Source organism: Tamandua tetradactyla, chromosome 12, assembly GCF_023851605.1.
Source record: "Tamandua tetradactyla isolate mTamTet1 chromosome 12, mTamTet1.pri, whole genome shotgun sequence".
In the NCBI taxonomy this organism is placed as follows: domain Eukaryota; kingdom Metazoa; phylum Chordata; class Mammalia; order Pilosa; family Myrmecophagidae; genus Tamandua; species Tamandua tetradactyla.
The window spans coordinates 80,640,068-80,659,989 of NC_135338.1; the positions used below are offsets into that span (position 1 = coordinate 80,640,068).

The 19,922-nt window shown below is 49.5% G+C and overlaps 1 protein-coding gene across 3 annotated transcripts in view; it reads left to right on the plus strand.

Moving 5' to 3' along the window:
* Nucleotides 1-18,642, plus strand: part of OTUD7A (OTU deubiquitinase 7A) — a 402,649-nt gene extending 384,007 nt beyond the window's left edge. For all 3 annotated transcript variants that reach the window (XM_077123999.1, XM_077124000.1, XM_077124001.1), the window contains 3 exons: nt 14,428-14,542; nt 14,718-14,802; nt 17,188-18,642. In XM_077123999.1, coding sequence (XP_076980114.1) covers nt 14,428-14,542; nt 14,718-14,802; nt 17,188-18,642 — 1,655 coding nt within the window. The remainder of the gene's footprint in view (nt 1-14,427; nt 14,543-14,717; nt 14,803-17,187) is intronic.
* Nucleotides 18,643-19,922: the final 1,280 nt, after the last annotated feature.

A 19,922-nucleotide genomic window follows, 5' to 3' on the forward strand; every position in this document is an offset into this window, starting at 1 on the left:
AGGCTCCTTTACATCACATGTGGCTGCCCCTCCCCTGCCATCACACCCCATGTCTTTCTCCATGACGCCCTGTCTCCTCTTCCAGCCTGGCATCCACTCCCAGGAGCAGAGACATTCCCTTTATGTCATGTATTGCTCCAGCAGATGTCAACTCGAGGCCAGATGCATTGAGCCAAAGTTGTGTTTGAATGCAAAGGCCTGGCTTCAGACCTCCTCCACCAGCAAGCCGTGTATCTCGGCACATTAATGAGTCTCTTTGAATCTCCATTTTCTCGATCCTGATAGTCTACTCCCCAAGCATATTGTGAATAATAAATGAGATATTTTATTGCTACAAGGAAATTCAGATAAACAGGGGAGGGTATAGGCTGCGAAGGGGCGCAAGCCCCTGGCTGGGGAAGCTGGCATTTGCTCATGAATGATCCGCATTAGAAGGTATCACTAAGGCAAGTTAGGAGAAGACATTCCTTGTGAATGGAGCCTGTCTTGGTTTGCCAAGGCAGCTATGCCATATCCCATACAATGAGTTCACTTGACAACAGGAATATATTGGCTCGTGGTTTTAGACACTAGATGTCACTGAATTCTGTAGCATTCTCGTGCTGGCTTGCCACAATCCCTGGAGTTCATTAGCTTGTCTCCCATCCCATAGCAATGTCTGATCTCCTCCTGTGTTTTTTCCCTTACTTCTGGCTTCTTTTTATAAGGCCTCCAGTAATACAGATTAAGGCCCACCCTGATTCAGTAGGGCACACCGAAATAAGATCTTAGGAGATCCTATTTCCAAATGAGTCCACACTTTAGTTGAAAACACATTCTCAAAGGGTCTTAAAACTGAACATCCTCAAAGGGTTCTATTTACAAATGGGTTCACCCCCACAAGAATGTGTTTTAAGATTAAGAACATGTCTTTGTTGGGGCACATGATTCAACCTACTGCAGAGCCTAAGTTAATTCAAAAAGTGGAAGTTTTGTGTTCATGTTCTCCAACCCGGAGATTCCTGGTTCACTTCACCATCATCGTCTTCCTGACAATGGATGCTGTGTTCAGATCTTAGTAGCTAAGAGTATGTGATCCCCGATCCCGTAGTTGCCAAACTCCTGGATATCCTGGGACCACTTAAAACTGAAGCCAAATTAAAAAAAAAAAAAAAAAAAAACGGAATATTCTGCCAAGCTGTAGTAAATGCAAGCCAGCATATGTTTGGAATATGGTTAACCTTCCACTTAAGGGAAAGAGCCATCCTTGCTAGGTAGCTCAGCAGAGTGTCCTGAGAGCTGGGCAGCCCAAGAGTTTGGATCTGGGCCTGGAGAAGAGAATTCAGCCCATGGTCAGTGGGATGGGCTGCACCCCCAGCTCTTCCAGGTACACTGTGAGCTGAACAGCCCCAACATCCCTGAGCTTTTGCATTCACCTCTCCAGAGTGAGCAACAAGGGATGCTCATTCCATGAACATTTGCTGAGAATGCATCAGTGTGGCAAGCACAATTCCAGGCACTTATGACTGCCGTAATTACATGGAGCAGTGCATCTGGGCATACCCAGTCGAAACCAGGGTTGAATTCTGCCCTTCAAGCCAGACCTCCAGCATCATTCAAATACACCCTTAATATTTGACAGGGGCTCTGGCAGAAAGCTCTCAGAGGTGGCCATTGTGGGTTCTGGGGTAGGCGCCCCAAATCCAGGGGCTGGTTCTTATCTTAGTGAGCCAAAGCTTCTATGACAAATACAACATAAGGTGGGTTGGCTTAAACAACTGAAATTTATTGTCTCATGGTTTCAGAGGCTACAAGTCCAACATCAAGATCTTCAGGCCTTGCTTTCTCCTAGAGACTGTTGTGTGCTTCCCACAGTCCATTGGGTTCCTTGGGTTGCATCTCTGCCTCCATTCACAGCCATTTGCCTCTCCTTGTTCCTGCTACTGTGATTTCTGCTGTCTTCTGGCTTCTGTTGACTGCATATGAACTTCCTCTGCTTTATATGATCTCCAGCCATAGGGATCAAGGCTTACCCTGATTCAATCATTGATTTTCAAAGGTCCTATTCACAAATAAGTCTACACGTTAACTTATAATAACATCTTCAAAGGTCCTATTTATGTATAGGTTCATACCCACAGGACCAGGGGTTAGGTCCTGCTCCTTGAGCTTGCAGGAAGGAGCCTCTGGTGGCCAGCCAGAGGGGTGGCTGCAGGGCAGCTTCAGCAGCTCAGGGCTTGGACAGGGCGAGCTCCAGACACTGCACCTTCAAATGGCCAGGCCACTAGGGTATATACATTCAGATCTGGGGATTCTTTTAGAGTCCAGCTCAGAACCTTTCAGACTGGCCACTAAGTAAATGAGTGAGTTATGAAAAAGTAAATCAATTAACAAGAGAAACAGAGAGGTTGTGTAGTTCATCAAAACAGAACTTAGAAAGAAATTCCAGAATCATCTTAACCAACAGACCAAACCCTCCTTCCTTTTATAACAAACATTTTGTAATGTATCTTTAGTAATCCTGAAACAGAATTCGTGGAGAATGTTACCTTTTGGGGACAAAAGTCAATATGATACCCCTAACATAAAGGAGAGATAAAAGGAAAATACTCTGCAGTAGAATATTATATATTTCGGTCTGTAAACACTCTGGCCTGGCCAACCCGTAAGACTCAGGAGAAGAGTCAGACTCTTACACCTGTGTGCAGACCCCCTTTGCCTGTACATGCTGCCATTACACAGGCAGATGGATAAAGGTGTTCTGAGGTGGGGCCTGCAATCCCACAAGCAGCTTGGGCAAGATTCTCTACAAAGACAGCCAACTCTTGATAAAGGTCTAAACACACAAGGTCCAGTCCTTCCTCCATTACATGAGGGCTGCTTTCCTCTGACAGTCAGTTGAGCTAGAACGGTGAATGGCATGTTCTGCATTTACATCCTGGCTCTTGGTTCAGCTGACAGTTTCAGGATCATCCTCCACTCAGCAGGAATGGGTCCAGAGGCACTGGCTGGCTCTGCCTCGTGTTCATGCTCGGACTTCTGCAAAGCTTCTTGTGCTTATTCTAGGTGCTTCCCAAGGGTTGACTTATCTAACCTCCCGATTTTTATCCCCACTATATTGGTGAGGAAACTAAAGATGGAGTAGCCATCCCCAGTGGTAAAGGGTTGATAGAACAAGTTGGTAGGGTAGATAGTGGAGCTTCCAAACAGGACACTTAGCCAAAGAAGGTGGAGATTGGGGTCCACAATCTCTCCCAAGGAGGAGTGCAGAATCGGGTCCCCATGCCAAAACTGGGTTTGGGCAACTCAGCATTTTGCACCTGTGACTCATGAACCTTCAGGGAGACGGTGGTGGAGAAGGGCATTGCTTTGTGTCATGAAAGTCTCCAGTGTCATCTGCCTCTATCCTTTTCCCACAAAATTCAATATGTAAGGTAATTCTTTAAATTAGTTCTTTCTTCTAAATGCAAGCAACCTGTTAGTCTCTCTGGCATAGTCCATTGGGCCACACAAGGTCAGGGGAGCCCCCACCATGCTGCCTTGCCTCAGGGGTCCCACTTAGCAAAACTGAAGAGCAGCATCCTGGCAGCCCTTAACAAGTACACTGGTTGTAGATGCAGGTGCTGATATGAACAAGAATCATGGACAGTGATGCCCATTCAGCCATCAGTAGCACAGACTGCTAAAACCGGTGCTTCCAGATAATCACACAAACGTTGCCATTCATTTATTGGGAACAGAGACTCTCAACACACCCAAAACTTGATATTTGACACACACACACACACACACACACAAAGTTTTTTGCACAGAGCACCTTGAAACTTTGTCTCTCATCACTCAGAAACAACACACAGTTTATAAAAACGAACCAGCTGGGCATTTCGTGCAGCCCAACAGAATAATTCCAAACATCAGGTCATAAAAATAATTTTTAATTTATATTCTATGCATAATTCAGAGTTAAATCAAATGTTCATCTACTATACTTTACTATTCCCCAAACCAAATATAATTTAACATTTCCTTCCCAATTTATTTGACAAGCCATGATTTTTCTTTCAGGATTAATTTATAATGAACAATACCCATCTGTGGCTAAGTAGAAACTTGCTATATGCTATGAATTGTAGTAAATATTCTATGTAAGTGAATTCTATAATATAGTTTTATTAAGACATCAAGCTAAAACAAAGTGACTTTTACTCAAAATCACTTACTTACCCTGTGCCAATCCAACTGACCCACCAGTGTACCTATCTGAATACAATAATGAAGGTGATTTTAAAAAAACCACCTAGAGTGGAACATTAGGACAAGAATCAGATGAGTTTGTATGTCAAGAAGGCTGTTGAAACCAAATGCAAATTACCTTCATTTTCTTTGCAATTCACCATCCTTCTCTTCATCCACTTGAAAGTTTTGCCAACTGCCACTGAAAGATGTGATCAGAAAGTGCAGTGTTTCCTTCCCCCTGGTGGTTAGTAGCCATCCTCACCGGGCCACTTGCATTGCTGCTCCTTCCAGGAGATTCAGAGCATGGCCCTCTGAGGAACAGACTCTATTATCTACAAAGACCCCTCACCATTGAGGAAGAGAAAGAGGAGTTGTGGTGGGGGGGGGGGGGTGTGTCCAGATGTCTAGCTCAGGTCCCCACATCTCAGGGTGTGAGGACTGGATGAGGGCTATCCTCTCCAAATTGTTGGTTCTTGACCCACAATCTTTGCAAAGGGCCACCAGGTGACCAGGTGCTCCGAGCAGGATTTCAAGGTGATGGAGTTCTGTCCTTGGCTTCCAGAGGGGCTCAGGTTCAGAGGACTAGGTCATGCTGAGTAAACGTACTAGGGGCACCTATCCGTCAGACAACTCTCTATTTGGTTCATGTCTCACCCAAGGACCATAAGCTCAGGAGCCCAAAGTACAGTTCCAAATGGGACCCTGGAGGGTGGGGCAGGGACCTGGAAGGAACCCAGGGTTAGCTGGCCCTGAGGACATCACCACCCACCAGGGACTTTGGGGCTTCTGCCCTTCAATCCAGAAAGCCCCCTCCTCTCAGGATCCACTCTAGCTCTGCTTCTTCCAACACCCCATCTGCCACTAGTCTCCAGGGGACACCAGAGAACAATCTTTTGGGATCACTTGTCAGTTCCAAGAAAGATCTACTCTTTATCAGAGTTGATGTTTCCATAGGTCTCTCTGCTCCACAATTCTAAACCAGCTTCAAGAAGGACCCAGGGGTCAGCTGGTTCCCCTACCATGGGCTGAAAGGTTTCAAATAACTTTTTTTTTCTTGATTATTAAAATAATTGCCATTGCAGTCACTTTAGAAAATCCTAAACAGTATATGAAAAAGAAAATCAGTCATCTGTAATACCACCACCCAAAAATAACCACTGTTTATGTTTGGTTGTATATTTTTGCAAATATAGAGAATAGTTTGATTCTGAGATAGGTAATATATCTCAGATAGATAATTATGGGATCATTCTGTACAGATTGCTTTTAACCATATTTTGAGCATCACCCCATGCTCAAATTGAGTATTTCTTTGCAAATATGATTTTATCACCTTCATCACACAGATGTGCTATAATGTATTTAGCCTCTGCGTTAGGTATTTAGATTGTTTCCAGATAATTTCTATTATAAATAGCATTATCATTTATGTGCCTAAATGCTCGGTATAGTTCTGATTCCTAATAAAGTTTTCTAGAAGAATTAGTGGGATATAAATGTGTATGTGGGGAGGGTCTGTAATTTGACTTTAAAATTGTTTTATGAAAGTTCTATATACATATAATTTGAAAATCAAATAAATCCAAAAGGTTAGAATAAAAACAAAACAAAGCACCCTCCAGGTCACTCCCCAAAGATGAGTTAATTCTTCTAGTAAATTATTCCATGGGTAAACCTAATATGCATGCCTTTATTTCTAATTTTATCAACTCTGGACACTTCTGCTGACTTCCTGTCAGGTAGATGAAGCTTTGGCTCTCCTTCTCCCCTCTCCCCCATCCCTAGTGTAACTATATCACCAGTTTTAGTTGACTCTGTAGTCAGAATTATTTCAATATATGCATGTAAATATTGTTCACAGCAGAGTCATGTAGAATACTATGAATTTCATTTCCTATATTGCCTTCCTTCATACACATAGCCCTAATTCTTTCCTTTTACCCATCCTTTTATGTATCATGCATATATCCTATCAAGCCTTACCTGGGACCCTCCCTCCTCCTGCTTCACTCTGGACCGCTTACACACAGACAGACCTCTTATATTTCAGACTCCCAGGGCTTCCCTTCACATTTTTCCCAGGTTGGATACCCTGACTCTTGGATCCTATGTCTTCCCTTTTCACAATTCCATCATTAGTAAGATATTCTCCAATTGCTTCTGAGGCACGGCTTGTCTAAAATTTCTTTATTTTGTCCTTGCACGTGACTGGGAGTTTAGCTGGCTATAGAATTCTAGCTTCCATCAGAATTTCGAAGGTCTTGCTTCGAAACATCTAGAATTTCTGCTGAGATGTCTAATTCCATCCTGATTCCTGATTTTGCTTGATGTGCATGTCTCCCCATTGGCTGGGGACAGGCAACCTTAACCCTTCTTACATGCTATTGGCACATGGTGCTAAAGAGAGTCTATGATTCTCATTAAAAATTCCCCTTCAGGATATATATGCAGTCAGGGACAGAGTTCCCAACCCATTTGGGGCACAAGTTCACAAGCCCAGGGATTACCTGAGGAGTTGAAAGCTCTGCCACCCTGAGAGTTTGTTTGGCAGTCCAGTCCCACTAATTCTGATCAGTTGTTTTCCAATTTATTCCATAGACTAATAACTGAGCCACAGATCTTGTCTACATATACGATGTAAGCCAGAATTTCCATCTGCTGCTGTAGTGCAAATGTGAGGATTTCAGAGCTAATCAAGAAGAATGTTTAACTACTAGGTGGCAGTAACACATGAGGGGCAACACTTGGACAGGGTGCCTGGGAGGCGTGGTTCCTCTCTGTAAAAAGTGGAGGCAGTACAAGGGGCTACTCAACAGGGGAGCCAAGCCAAGGGAACCCCTAGGGAAGAGGGAAATTCAAGGACAGTATATGCCTAAGCTGTCCCTCAGTCAGCTCAGTAGGAGTTCCCAAGGTCACAGATCTCCAAGTGCCAGAAGTGGTTTGGGGTCTTTTAACTACAGGGCTTATCTTATCTAAGGCTACCACATGCTGGGCACAGTTTTGCAGGGTATGGAAAGCAGGCTAGCTCTAAACAACTAAAAATTGTTTATTAGGGCTGTTTCTTTTCTTTTCTTTCTTTCTTCATGTTTTTGTTGTTGTTGTTGTTGTTTTGTTTGTTTGTTTTGTTTTGTAACCACATTCAGATATATATATTTCAGGGCTGTTAATTACATTCACAATGTTGTGCTACCATCACCATCATCCGTTACCAAAACTTTTCCATCATCCCAAATAGGAACTCTGCACATTTAAGCCTTAACTCCTTGTTCCCTATCCCAACCCCCGCCCCCGGCCCCTTGTAACCGATATCCTAGATTCTGACACTGAGTTTGCATACTCTACCTTTTTCCTATCAGTGAGATCATGCAATATCGGTCCTTTTATGTCTGGCTTATTTCACGCAACATGATGTCCTCAAGATTCACCCACATTGTCGCATGTATCAGGACTTCATTCCTTTTTACAGCTGAAGAATATTCTGTTGTCGTGGATGTGTAAAAATTTGAGGTTGGCACTGGCGGGCTTTTTGGGCTTGTGGTCCCAGGCTGCTATGATGACGTAAACAACTCGCAGGGCCAGTACACAGGGCCCAGCTTTGGCCTTAATGCTTTTCCCAGTCTGTCCTGACAAGGATGACTTCCTCCTTGAGTATGTGGATAGCAGCCATCTCACTGGTCCTTTTATCCTTAGCAGGAGTTGCGCAGGAGAGGCCTAGAGCCCCTGCACAGAGGTGAGGCTGCATCTCCCCCACACTCCCTGCTTTCCAACAGGCTACCTGCAGCCTGAGCTCAGGCTTATAAGTCATGACTGGGAAGCTACAAGCACTAGCCACAACATACAACCACTTGCACTCATCCTCTTTTTCCTAAAACTACCTCCTTGGCAGGCATACTCTGTGTTCACAGAAACAAGCAACAGTTTGCCTGTGTCCTTGTGGTCTGGACCACAGGCCATAGGTTTCCCGGCACAGAACAGTGGAGGCCTCACCACCCATGACTCCTCCTCCTTTCATGGTGCCATACTTCAGGAACCAAATTCGGGGGCTGAGAAACTGAACTCAGAATGGCACAGGGAATGAGGGGACTTAGTATCCCACATAATGAAGAGACATCTGGCGATGGGGGCAGTTGATTAATCCAGGGGCTCATTGAGGACTTGCAATCTTTCTGTCTGTCCACTCTCCCTCAGCTTGTCCCCTCGTAGGTCAGGATGACCTTGGTAGCTCCGAGACTCACACAAAAACACCAGAAAAGTCAGAAGAGAGAATGTCCCTTACTTATGTTGCTTTTTCAGGGTTTAGCAGCCTTTTCCAGGAATCCTCCAGTTGCTGTCCTCTTACATCTCATTGATTAGATTTTGTTACAACAGACATGGGCAAGAGGAAATGGACGTGTTAGAATTGTCATGATTTACCCATACACGCAGAAGGGGGTTCTAATAAAGGGGTGGGCAACCAATATGACCACTACACGCCCCCTCCCCATGGCAGCTAAACGCCAGATACCCTCAAAAGTTCCTTTGCCTCTCCCAGAACATTTTCAGAGTCCTCCATTATAATAAAGTACCTTTTAGAAGCATTACTAATCACTCCTAGAATATGGATTTTTTGTAGACAGGATATAATCAGGTCTTGCAATTTTATTCAGTCTAATAATTTTGTCTTTTAATTGGTATATTTGACCATTTCTACTTAATGATATTAATGATACAACTAGTTTAAAATCTACCATCTTGCTATTTGTTCTATCTGTTCTTTGTTTATTTTTTTCTCTGCCTTTTTTGGATTCGTTGAGATTTTTAATAGTTCCATTTTATCTCGATTATCAACATTATCATACCTCTATTTTTAATTTGCAGTGGTCTCCCATGGTTTACAATAAGCATCTTCAGTTTGTCAGAGTCTGTCTTCAAGTAATATTATTCTGCTTCATATGTTAAGAACAGTACAACCGTGTATTCCCAATCCCTCTTTCCTATCCTGTGTGTGGTCATCCATTTTTCTTTTATATATGCAATGCAAACATAATGCATTCTACTTTATTTGCTTTAGACAGTCAGGTATCTTTTAGGGCAATTATAAGGAAGAAAAAGTGAATTTTATTTTCTCCTTCATTTATTCCATTTCCAGCACTCTTCACTTCTTTGTGTAAATCTGTTTTGACCGATTTCCTTTTCCTTCTGCTTGAAGAATTTCCTTTAACATTTCATGCAGTGCAGGACTCCAGGCAATGAATTTTTTCTTTTTTTAATTTTTTTTTGAGAAAGTCTTACTCTCTCCTTCATGTTTCAGGGATATTTTTATGAGTACAGAATTCTGGCTTAATGTTTTTTTCTTTCAGCACTTTAAAGATGCCATTCCTTTGTCTTCTGATTTACCTGTTTTATCATGAGAGTTCACTGTAATTCTTACCTTCATTTCTCTGTATGTAACATGTCTTTTTCCTCTTGCTGCTGAAAGATTTTTCAGCAGCTTGAATGTGCTATGTCCAAGGGTATTTTAGTTATTTTTCCCTGCTTGGTGTTCTCTTAGCTTCTTGGATATGTGATTTGGTGTTTGTCATTAATTTTGGAACATTCTCAATCATTATTTTTTAATATTTCTTCTGCTTTGTTCTTCCTCTCCTCTCCTACATATCTCTCCTACACATATTTTAGATTGATGTTGTCCCATGGCTCTTGAATCTTATATTCTGTTTCCTACACACACACACACACAGTTTTTGTCTTTGTTTTACAGTTTGGGTAATTTCTATTTCCCTATCTCGAAATTCACTGATTCTTTCCTCAGACAGTAAAAGTCTACTGGTCAGCCTCTCAAAGTCATTCTGCATCCCTGCTATTGGGGGATTTAAAAAATTTCTAGCCTTTCCATTTGATTCTTTCTTATACCACTTTGCTAACTAACTGTCAAATCCTACATGGTAGTCATCTTTTCTTTTAGCACCTTTAACTTTTAATCAGTTATCTTAAATTGCTCATGTGACCATTTTAACATTTGTATTATATCTGAATCTTGTTCTGTCAGTTGCTTCATCTCTCTCATCAGTGTATTTTCTCCCTTGTCTTTTCTCATGCCTTGTAATTTTTTGTTGAAAGCCACACATCTTGTGTAGCAGAGTGGCGACCGAGGTCAGTAGCTTGTACCCCCAGAGAACGGCCTGCCTTTCCTTTTGCTAGGTCTTTAGTGCAGGGGTTTGACTCAGTCTAGTCCAGACTTGAGCCGCATTTTCCTTTTGTCCAATGGCCTTGCACACCACCTTCAGCTCCCTCCAGTCACAGCTCGGGCTTCAGGTGGGACTGGTTTGCCAGGCTTTCTTCACTGCTGCTCTACGTTTTGTGCAGCACCTCAGTGAAGTTCTCTCTCCAGCCTCCTGCCCCACTCCAGCAGTACACTGCTCAGCCTGTTAGCTTGGCTGTGGGGTGGGAGAGGAGGGAGCAGGGTGGGCTGTGTTCTCTATGTACTGCTGAAGCCTCTGTCTTAGGCGGGTATTGACCTCTGGGTCTGGGTGGGGGAAGGGTTAGTCTTAGTCTTCCTGCCTCTCCCTTGAGAGGTGGACAGTATTTTGTTTTGTTTTGTTTTCTACCCCCGGCTTCAGTGGGAACAGGTTCCAATGCCCCAAGATTGACAGTGTCGGGCGGGCCACAGTGGCTCAGCAGGCAAGAATGCTCACCTGCCATGCAATTGACAGTGTCTATTGCCGTTTCCCCGGTCATTTAAGCTTTTTTCCTCAAGGAAGATAGGAGAGAAAGATCTGGGATGACACATTCTCAGGATTCTACCCAGTTTTTTTTTTGTGAGCACTAACCACTCCCCAGTTAGGTTCCGGGGAGAAGCCTACAAGTGGCTATTTATTCCCCTAATATCTGTGGCCCCCAGGGGGGGTCTATATTCCTATACTAGCCTAACTCTTCCTTTACCGAGTTGCTAAACAGGCTTAGCTGAAGTTTTCTTATCACTGACCAACTGAGTCTACCCCTTCCAAGCAAGTGCTTGCACTGGTCTTTTCCTGCAGGTGCCTGGTTTTCCTTAGATTTCAGGTTACTTGGTTTTGTTCTGTGACTTCAGTTTTCTGATGGGTTAAAGAAATGTCATAAAATGACAGTTTGTCTGGCATTATGCTGTTGTTGCCAAAATGGTACGCACTTCTTACAGCCCAAACAGAAACCAGAAATCCCCATTCTTTTTTGGAAAATAAAGAGTCCAAATATGCCCAGGCTAGTATGAGTAAGTGCCTACTGTTTCCTAGCTCAAAGACAGGAGAGAGTTCTTTCAAACAAAACAAAAAAATTCCTGTCTTATTTTTGAAAGACATTTGCTGTTCTCAGCATTTGCCACCAGAGGGCAAGCCACTTCATGGTTAAATCTCTCCCTGGGGAAGACCAGGTTTCTAACAGAAAAAGCGTATAAAGAGAGGCCGAGGCACACGGATGCTCTGTGTCGGAGACCCCCTGGCCTGTCTGAGCCCTGTGGTCCCAAACCTCACCCTCAGGTCACACCTGAGCCCTCTGAAAAGAGAAGACCTTACATTTAGCCCCTGAACATCCTCAGTTAGGGAAGGGATACCCCCAGAGCCTCTCTTAAGACCTGAGGCTGAGAGTCTGCCAGCACGTTTGGAACCTTCTAGTTGGGCAGCCACTAGTGCCTTCAATTCCAACCTTCCACCCAGCTATGGGCAGCCCTGGCAGTTGGTTCAATCCCAGCTATTGTGTGGGGCTGTACTAGGTTAGTTGATTTCTCTGAAACCAATAAACCAAAATCATAGTGGCTCAATACAATAGAAGCTGGTTTCTCACTCCAAGTCTAAAACAGTTGTTCCCAATAGGGAGGCAGGTAAAGATTCAGGAATCCACCCCTACCAGCTTGCAGCTCCCATCATCTTTCCCAGGTCCCATGAAGGGGTGAAGGCTCATGTACTACCCACATCACCCATCCCATTTCCCCCATCACTTCTGCTCTCATTCCATGGACTGCAACTCGGCACCTGTTCCCTCCTAAATGCTGGGATTGGAAAAGATAGTCGTAGGTGGGCAGATGCTTCTCACTGGCAAGTCTACCCTGGGATGTGGGCCAGGATGTCTGGCAGACAGCCATACCCAAATCACACCCACAGCAATGGCTTCTAACACATTCTTGTTTTAGAACAGTGTATTCCCAATCTGCCCGGGGATGCTTACTTGGGTTCCATCTTTGTGCAGGGTCTTGGAATCTGTTACTTTGCTAAGCTGTGCTGCTCCAGCAAGTTTGGGAAATGGCGTATATGGAGCCTTTTCCTTCCCCACCTCCCCTAGGGCCCAGAGGCAGGAAGCAGGGACCAACCCTTGGTTTCTATGGTGACTCATGGAACTATGTGACAGGCTGTTCCCCAAGCTCTCTGGGTGGGTCTGCCTCCCCAGCTCAGCCCTAGGAAGGACCATGTCAAGGTGAAATCCAGCGGGAGCGTGTCTCTGGTCAGCCATTCTGTTTCCCTTATACAGGAAGAGGGAGGTTTTTGCACTTCACATCTCCTCTTCAGCAACACTGGAGGGCAGCACGGAGTCAATTTTTCCAATTTTTTATCAGAAAATGTACTACTGATGGAATTCAATTTGAGAATTTTTTTTTTTTATCTTTTTGTTCTTGCCATAACACCGTCTCCCATGAATCATGAGGAAATAACACTTAGTCCATGGCAGCTTCTGGGTGATGCTGGGAGGAAAGCGGACTCAGCTTCTAGGCAGAAGGGAGATGGAGGAGGGGGCAGCACCTCGCAGTTTGAAGTGGAACCCACGGGCCCCCCTGACCCTCAGGGCTGAGCTCTTCGTGCCTGGGAAGCAACGATGCTTAGATCCAGGGCCCTGGCAACTCAGGGTACCACGAGCCACACGGGGCCTTCAGAGGTGGGGTAGGGGTAAGGCACAGGTGTGCCCTGAAACAGGGAGCCCTCTTGCCCTCTGAGCTGCCAGCCCCGCACACCATCTGGACTGTGAGCCCAACCACACCTGCTTCCCTGGCTGGCACCGAGCCTGAACATGTCCAATGCAAGAGTGCCCGCCCAGGCCAAGGGTGGCACGGGAAGGCTCGCAAGCTTCCCACTCTCACCCTCCTCTGGCCGTCCCCCACTTTCTCTCACCAACAACAAGCCACAGGTGTGATGACAGGAACCCCTACTCTGGCAAATGAACTAAGGTGTGGCTCTCCCTGAGCAGGGTTGCAGAGAGATGGAACAGAGCCCCACGGAGGAGGCAGAATGGGGGGTGCTCATATCACCCTCTTCCTGTTCCCTGTCCCTGACAACACCCCTAGGAGGAGTTGGCCTTATCGCTAGGGAGTAGTTCTCTCTTGGTTCCACCAGCAACTCAGAAATTACCAGGAGATCCCCCAAACAAACATGTAAACACCCCACAAACCTGCCCCGCCCTACCCTCAGCCCCAGCCTATTTGAGGTGGGCCAAGATTTACAACAAGGGCAGCATGTTTCATTCGGGAGACTTTCTGATGAATCAGTCCCTTTGTGAAATGACCAGCCACATAACCTCACCCGTGTCTCTACCCAGATGTTTACTGCTCAAAAGGGGAGGCCCTACCCTGTAAATGCACACCCCCTTCCATCATCCCCTTAGCCTGCACTCTGCACCCCCTGACATGTTCCTAGGTGCCTGTTTAGCAGCTTGTCTTTTGATCCCAGCACAGAACCTGTGCTCAGGTGGGCCAGGGCCGGGGGTTGCCCTCAACTGGGCCCTGGTGCCCAGTGTGCTGGTATGTCACAGGCACACAAGGTCGACCTGCTGACTAGAATCACAAATTCATCCATCTCTAGTCGGCCATTTGCACATTGGGCCTTTCTGCAAACGTTTCACCCCAGAGGTTTGCCTGAGGAGGCCTGCACAGTTCACTTGTGCCTATGGGGTCCCCTTCCTCAGAAACAACAGGAGTAGTAACTTTTTTACTGTCCCGCAGTCCAACCAGGCATCTGCCTTCCAACAGACCCAAAATGTTAATAGAGTCCAGGCTGATGCCTCTAACTGCACTGGAGTTGCAGCATCCACAGAAAACACATTTTTAAAGAAATATTGATAATGAAACATGATCTGAAGCTCCTGCTGGGCCAGACAGCCTGTTTATTCCAACACGGAGACGCCTGGCAGAGGCACTCCCTGTCCTCTCCTCTCCGGAGCTCGCGGGGCCTCCATCCTCCTCTGCCCTTGGACCCCCTGGCTTCTCTTCTCTTCCAGCTGTGATCCCCCTGACGGATTCAGAACACAAGCTGCTGCCTCTGCACTTTGCGGTGGACCCCGGGAAGGACTGGGAGTGGGGCAAGGATGACAGCGACAACGCCCGGCTGGCCCAGTAAGACCCCATCCTGGGTCCCCTCTGCGAGGACCCTCCCATCTCCCAGGTCCTGGGGTCTCCTGGAAGGGGGCTGAGATCCGCCTTTTCCCCCTGGCAGACATGGGCCCATGCCTGTACGTGGGTGGGACGCAAGCAAGGGCCCGGTTTCACTCATGCACCCTTCTCTTGCCAGCCTGATCCTGTCGCTGGAAGCCAAGCTGAACCTTCTGCACAGCTACATGAATGTGACGTGGATTCGGATCCCCTCTGAGACCAGGGTAAGCCTGGCGCCGCGGACCGACCCGGTGGCAGGCCCCACGGTTGCCTGGCGCCAGGCAGGCCATGGGGGCAGCTCCCTCTCCAAGCTGTGCCCACAACCTGGGAGCGCTCCAAGCCAGGTCCCGCCACCCAGGACTCTGTTTTTAAGTAGCTGCAGCTGTACCCGGTGTGCGTTATGTAGGTATGCATGCGTGCGCTCCACCTAGGGGATTTTTGGCCCTTTCTTTTCTGCAGATGAGGAATATACACACCCACTCAGAAAACAAGCCACAACACAAAACTCTCTGCCGAGAACAGAACACGATGTGCTGCAACGAAGCAGAATTCATTATAAACTGTGGGTGGGTCCCAGGAAAAGCCAGAGAACTGAGGGTGCCATTCCACAGCAGCCCCCACCGGTCCCATAACAGAGGGCAGCAGCGCAGGTGGGGGAGGGGAAGGGCAGGACAGTGGGAAGGGCCCCACTTCACCCCAAGGAAGAGCTGTGCTGTGTCTGCTCCCAGGTGCTGGGCGGGAGGTACTGTAAATCTTTGTTTGGTGTTTTGTTACTTTAGGGAGTGAACTCCCTGGGAAAGAGAAGGATTTATAAAGAGTGCTTGCCAATAACTGACTCTCCCCAGACATCAATTGACTTAGCCATAGTCAAAGGCATGACATCAGCACGGTGCCTGGTGCCAGGTGCCCAGTACGTACAAGGCACTGCACTAAGCACTCTCATGCTTCAATCTATACCTGTATTTAATCCCAGAGCACTCCAAGAGGCAGGTGTGAATATCCCATTATACTGATGGCACAAGTGACTGCCCCGGGCCACAGTCGGGGTCTGGCTCCTGAGTCCTGCCTCAACTCCACATCACCATGCCCGTCCCAATGCCTGGCAGTCATTCTCTCAGCGTCACTGTGGATGTTCTATCCTAACAGCCACGTGGGGTGAGATGACAGGTGCTCCAGACCTAGAACCAGGACGCTCTCGGGATGGGCCCAGCAAGGTCCCTCACTGCCAGGGCCCTTCCAGCCCAGGAAGGGTTTCAACCAGTGCTCCTCAGCCAATGGGAGCTGGACCGGCACACACTCCCTTCCCTGGGTCCAGCTCTGTGCTTCCAACCTTAGTGTCTCTAGCAAACCTTTTTGAGACCTTTCCTTCCAAACCCAGGGAAGGAGGAGAAAAGGAAAGAAGGAATTTGGGGCTGGAAGGTGAGAGACTGGTTCTCCTAGGAGGGTCACCACACTCTTGAACCTGGTTGGGGGGGGGGGGGGGGGATGAAGTACTAAAAATGGGAGAATGATGGGCCCTCTACCTCTGGGAGTTGGGAAAGCCTATACCAGTGTGAGCACCAGTTCCTGCCAGAGCCAGGTGCTGAGTGAGGGCCCTGCTCTTTGCACTGGGGTGCTTGGTTAGCATTCCCCATCCTCACCCAGGACGGTCCCTCCACCAAATAGCAGTAGGCACCCTGTGTCCTCCTTACCTCCTTTCTCAGGGCTCTTCTCCACCCACGCAGTGGCCTTGACCGTGTTCCTATGTGGCTTTGCCCTCCCCTGGCAGGCTGGCACCCCCAGCACCCCCACCAGCAGGGAAGCCCCTTCTGGGAATGTGAACATCTTTCCTGCTGAACCTGGGTCCTGTTTAAAAATCCTTCTCACTTTCGCACTCAGAGCATGCTGGCAAGCTGAGAGAGGAACCCCGAAGACTGCACTAAGATTTATCACTGCTGAATGAAGGGGGTGTTTGCTCCAATAGTAGAGAATGAGATTTTGAGGCCAGGTTTCCACCCTCTGCCTGGAGTAAGCGAGGGCGGCATCTTTGTAAAGAGACACTTTGGTACAGGAGGGAGTCTGAAAGCCTCCATCTCTGCACAGAGGCATGCCTGGGACCTGTCACTGATCAAGCAGCAGCCTCGTCTGGGCTGGAAGGCCAGAGTCTGGGCAGGATAATCCTCTCCCAAATGAGCTGAGGTTCTGGGGCTTAGACTCAGGTGGGTGTCTGCATCCTGCACACCTCTCAGGCTCAGGGTGGGTGGCAAGCAACCAGAGACCTGAGTTCACCAATGAGAGCAGAGCAGAGTAAAAGAGAGAGAGCAAGAGAGCCTCAGCTTCCCTCACCAGACAGCACAGGCAGATCAGAGGGCCCTATGCGCTGTGCGCGAATACCACGGTGGTCTTTTAATTACTGCAGCAGACCCAGAGCCCACTTCTGACCGCTCTTCTTGCTTAAACACTGCCCATCCAAGTCTGGCAGAGACCAGAGTGGCCCTCGGGTTTGGAACAGTGGGACCTGAGGGTCCCAGCCGTTGCAAGCCAGGGGCAGGGTCTGTTTTCATCAGTCCCACGTGGGAACAGTTCCTCTCTGACCTCCTTCCTCCCCGACCCCGGCTTTCTCTCCGCAGGCCCCGCTGGCGCAGCCGGAGTCCCCGACAGCCTCGGCAGGGGAGGACGTACAGTCCCTGGCCGACTCGATGGACTCAGACCGCGACTCGGTGTGCAGCAACTCCAACAGCAATAACGGCAAGAATGGCAAGGACAAGGAGAAAGAGAAGCAACGCAAGGAGAAGGACAAGACCCGGGCGGACTCCGTGGCCAACAAGCTGGGCAGCTTCAGCAAGACGCTGGGCATCAAGCTGAAGAAGAACATGGGCGGCCTCGGCGGCCTGGTGCACGGCAAGATGGGCCGCGCCAACTCGGCCAACGGCAAGAACGGCGACGCGCCCGAGCGCGGCAAGGAGAAGAAAGCCAAGTCACGCAAGGGCAGCAAGGAGGAGTCCGGCGCGTCGGCCAGCACGTCGCCTTCGGAGAAGACCACGCCGTCGCCCACGGACAAGGCGGCGGGCGCGTCGCCGGCGGACAAGGGCGGCGGACCGCGTGGTGACGCCTGGAAGTATAGCACGGACGTAAAGCTGAGCCTCAACATCCTGCGCGCCGCCATGCAGGGCGAGCGCAAGTTCATCTTCGCCGGCCTGCTGCTCACCAGCCACCGACACCAGTTCCACGAGGAGATGATCGGCTACTACCTGACGAGCGCGCAGGAGCGCTTCAGCGCCGAGCAGGAGCAGAGACGCCGCGACGCCGCCGTCGCCGCGGCCGCGGCCGCCGCCACCACCGCCGCTGCCCCCGCGGCCAAGCGGCAGCCGCGCCGACCCGAAACCGAGGGCGCGCCGGGCCCCGAGCGCGCGTCTCCGGGCCCGCCGGCCGGGCCGCCCACGCAGCTGGTGCTCAAGTTCAAGGAGCGCCCGAGCCCAGCAACGGGCGCGCGGGCGGCGCGGGCGGTGGCGGCGGCGGGCGGCGCGGCCTCCCCGGTTGCGGGCGGCGGTGGCGCGCGGCGCGGGGCCCCGAGCGGGCCGGTCCCCGGGCGCAGCCCACCCGCACCCGGGCGCCAGAGCATCATCCACGTGCAGGCGGCGGGCGCGCGGGACGAGGGGTGCGCGCCGGCCGTGGGCTCCCTGCGCCCGTGCGCCACGTACCCGCAGCAGAACCGCTCGCTGTCGTCGCAGAGTTACAGCCCGGCGCGCGCCGCCGCCACCACCGCCCTGCGCACCGTCAACACGGTCGAGTCGCTGGCACGCGCCGGGCCCGGGCCAGCAGCTGGGGCCGAGCCCAAGTCGCAGACCTACACCAACGGCTTCGGCGCCGCCCGCGACGGCCTGGAGTTCGCCGACGCCGACGCGCCGGCCGCCTGGTCGAACGGTGAGGGCGGCCGCGGGGGCCCGGGCCCGGCGCAGCGCCGCTGCCAGCGGGAGAACTGCACGTTCTACGGGCGCGCCGAGACCGAGCACTACTGCTCGTACTGCTACCGCGAGGAGCTGCGGCGGCGGCGCGAGCGCGAGGCGCGCGGCCCTCGGCCCTGAGCGCGCCGCGCGCCCCGGCCAGGATGCTTTTTTCCCGTCTGTCGGTGTCTTTACCTTTTTGTTTCCTTTTTCTTTTTTCTTTTTTTTTTTTTCTTAAATTTTTACTGACCCTGGTCAACTGGAAGGCCGTTGACTTCTCTGTCAGTGCTGTGTACGTGTTTGGTCAAACGTTCCTCATGGTGCCTGAACCTACACTGACGCCACTCAGGTAGTAGACGGATAGGAAACAAGTCATACTGTTGGAAGTGGGACGTGCTAGCGTAGCCTCTGCCTCGTACCTGTGGAAACTCAATAGCCATTGCAAGAGTATTTTTGTTCCTCCCTAAGAGAAATAAAGAAATTTGCAGCCCTTGGTTTTTAGCAGGGGGTGTTTTACAGCCTTTTTTTTTCCTCCCTTTTTCTTCCCCCTGACGTGGCGAGTGGCCTCTTGCCTGGAGAGGGGGTCCTGGTGCGCGGGGTTTAGACAACGCGCAGCCCGAGACTACGGTGACAGCGCCCCCTCCCGGGCCCTTGGAGGAAAGGAGGCTCCTTGGTGATTACTGTGGCCCCTTAGGAACCCGCGGCTCCATTTCATAAGCAAAAGTTCCTCCCGCAGCCATCCGGCTAGAGCAACCTTCACACTGCCATCTCAGCGGCGAGGGTCCCTTAGAATGGGTACCGTACAACCTACCTCGCAGGGTGTGGGGAGGTGTAGGGGTCGCTCCCGGGGCCGGGGAGCTCGGGTGACAGCTTGCCAAAGACAACTTGGAGTCACAAAGGCAAGGTTCGTAACTCACAAATGAGAAGTTTCCCGTAGATGAGCAAATAGAATAGCCGGCTCACGTTCCTCCTGGGAAGACGCATCCACAGTGAACTGTCGCTGGAGAGCCCCCCCGAGAAAGTGCTCGGGGGAGCCCAGGAGAGGGGCAAGGAATTGACCGCGGGGTCACTGTGTGAACGCCCCCTAGGCTGCTTTGAAACCCGGCCCGCACCTCTTTCCAAAGGAAAGGGCCTGGGGAAGCAGGGGGAAGGAAACCTGCTCCCCACCTCCCCTTCTTGCCCATAACGTGGCTTCCTCCCCAGGGGCAGGGAGGAACCGCCTCTGGCTCCCTCACACCTTGGCGGAGCAGCCCGACACCCCCGAGCGGTCCCTTTTTTTGGTGCCTCATATATTTCTTGAGGAAAAAAAAAATGTGTCCTTAGCTTACCCAGTTTTGAGCAGCAATATGCAGCTTCTTCCTTCCAAGATTACCTCTGGCGAATACCGTTTTGGCCAAGGACACTGAGGAGCTAAAAACCTG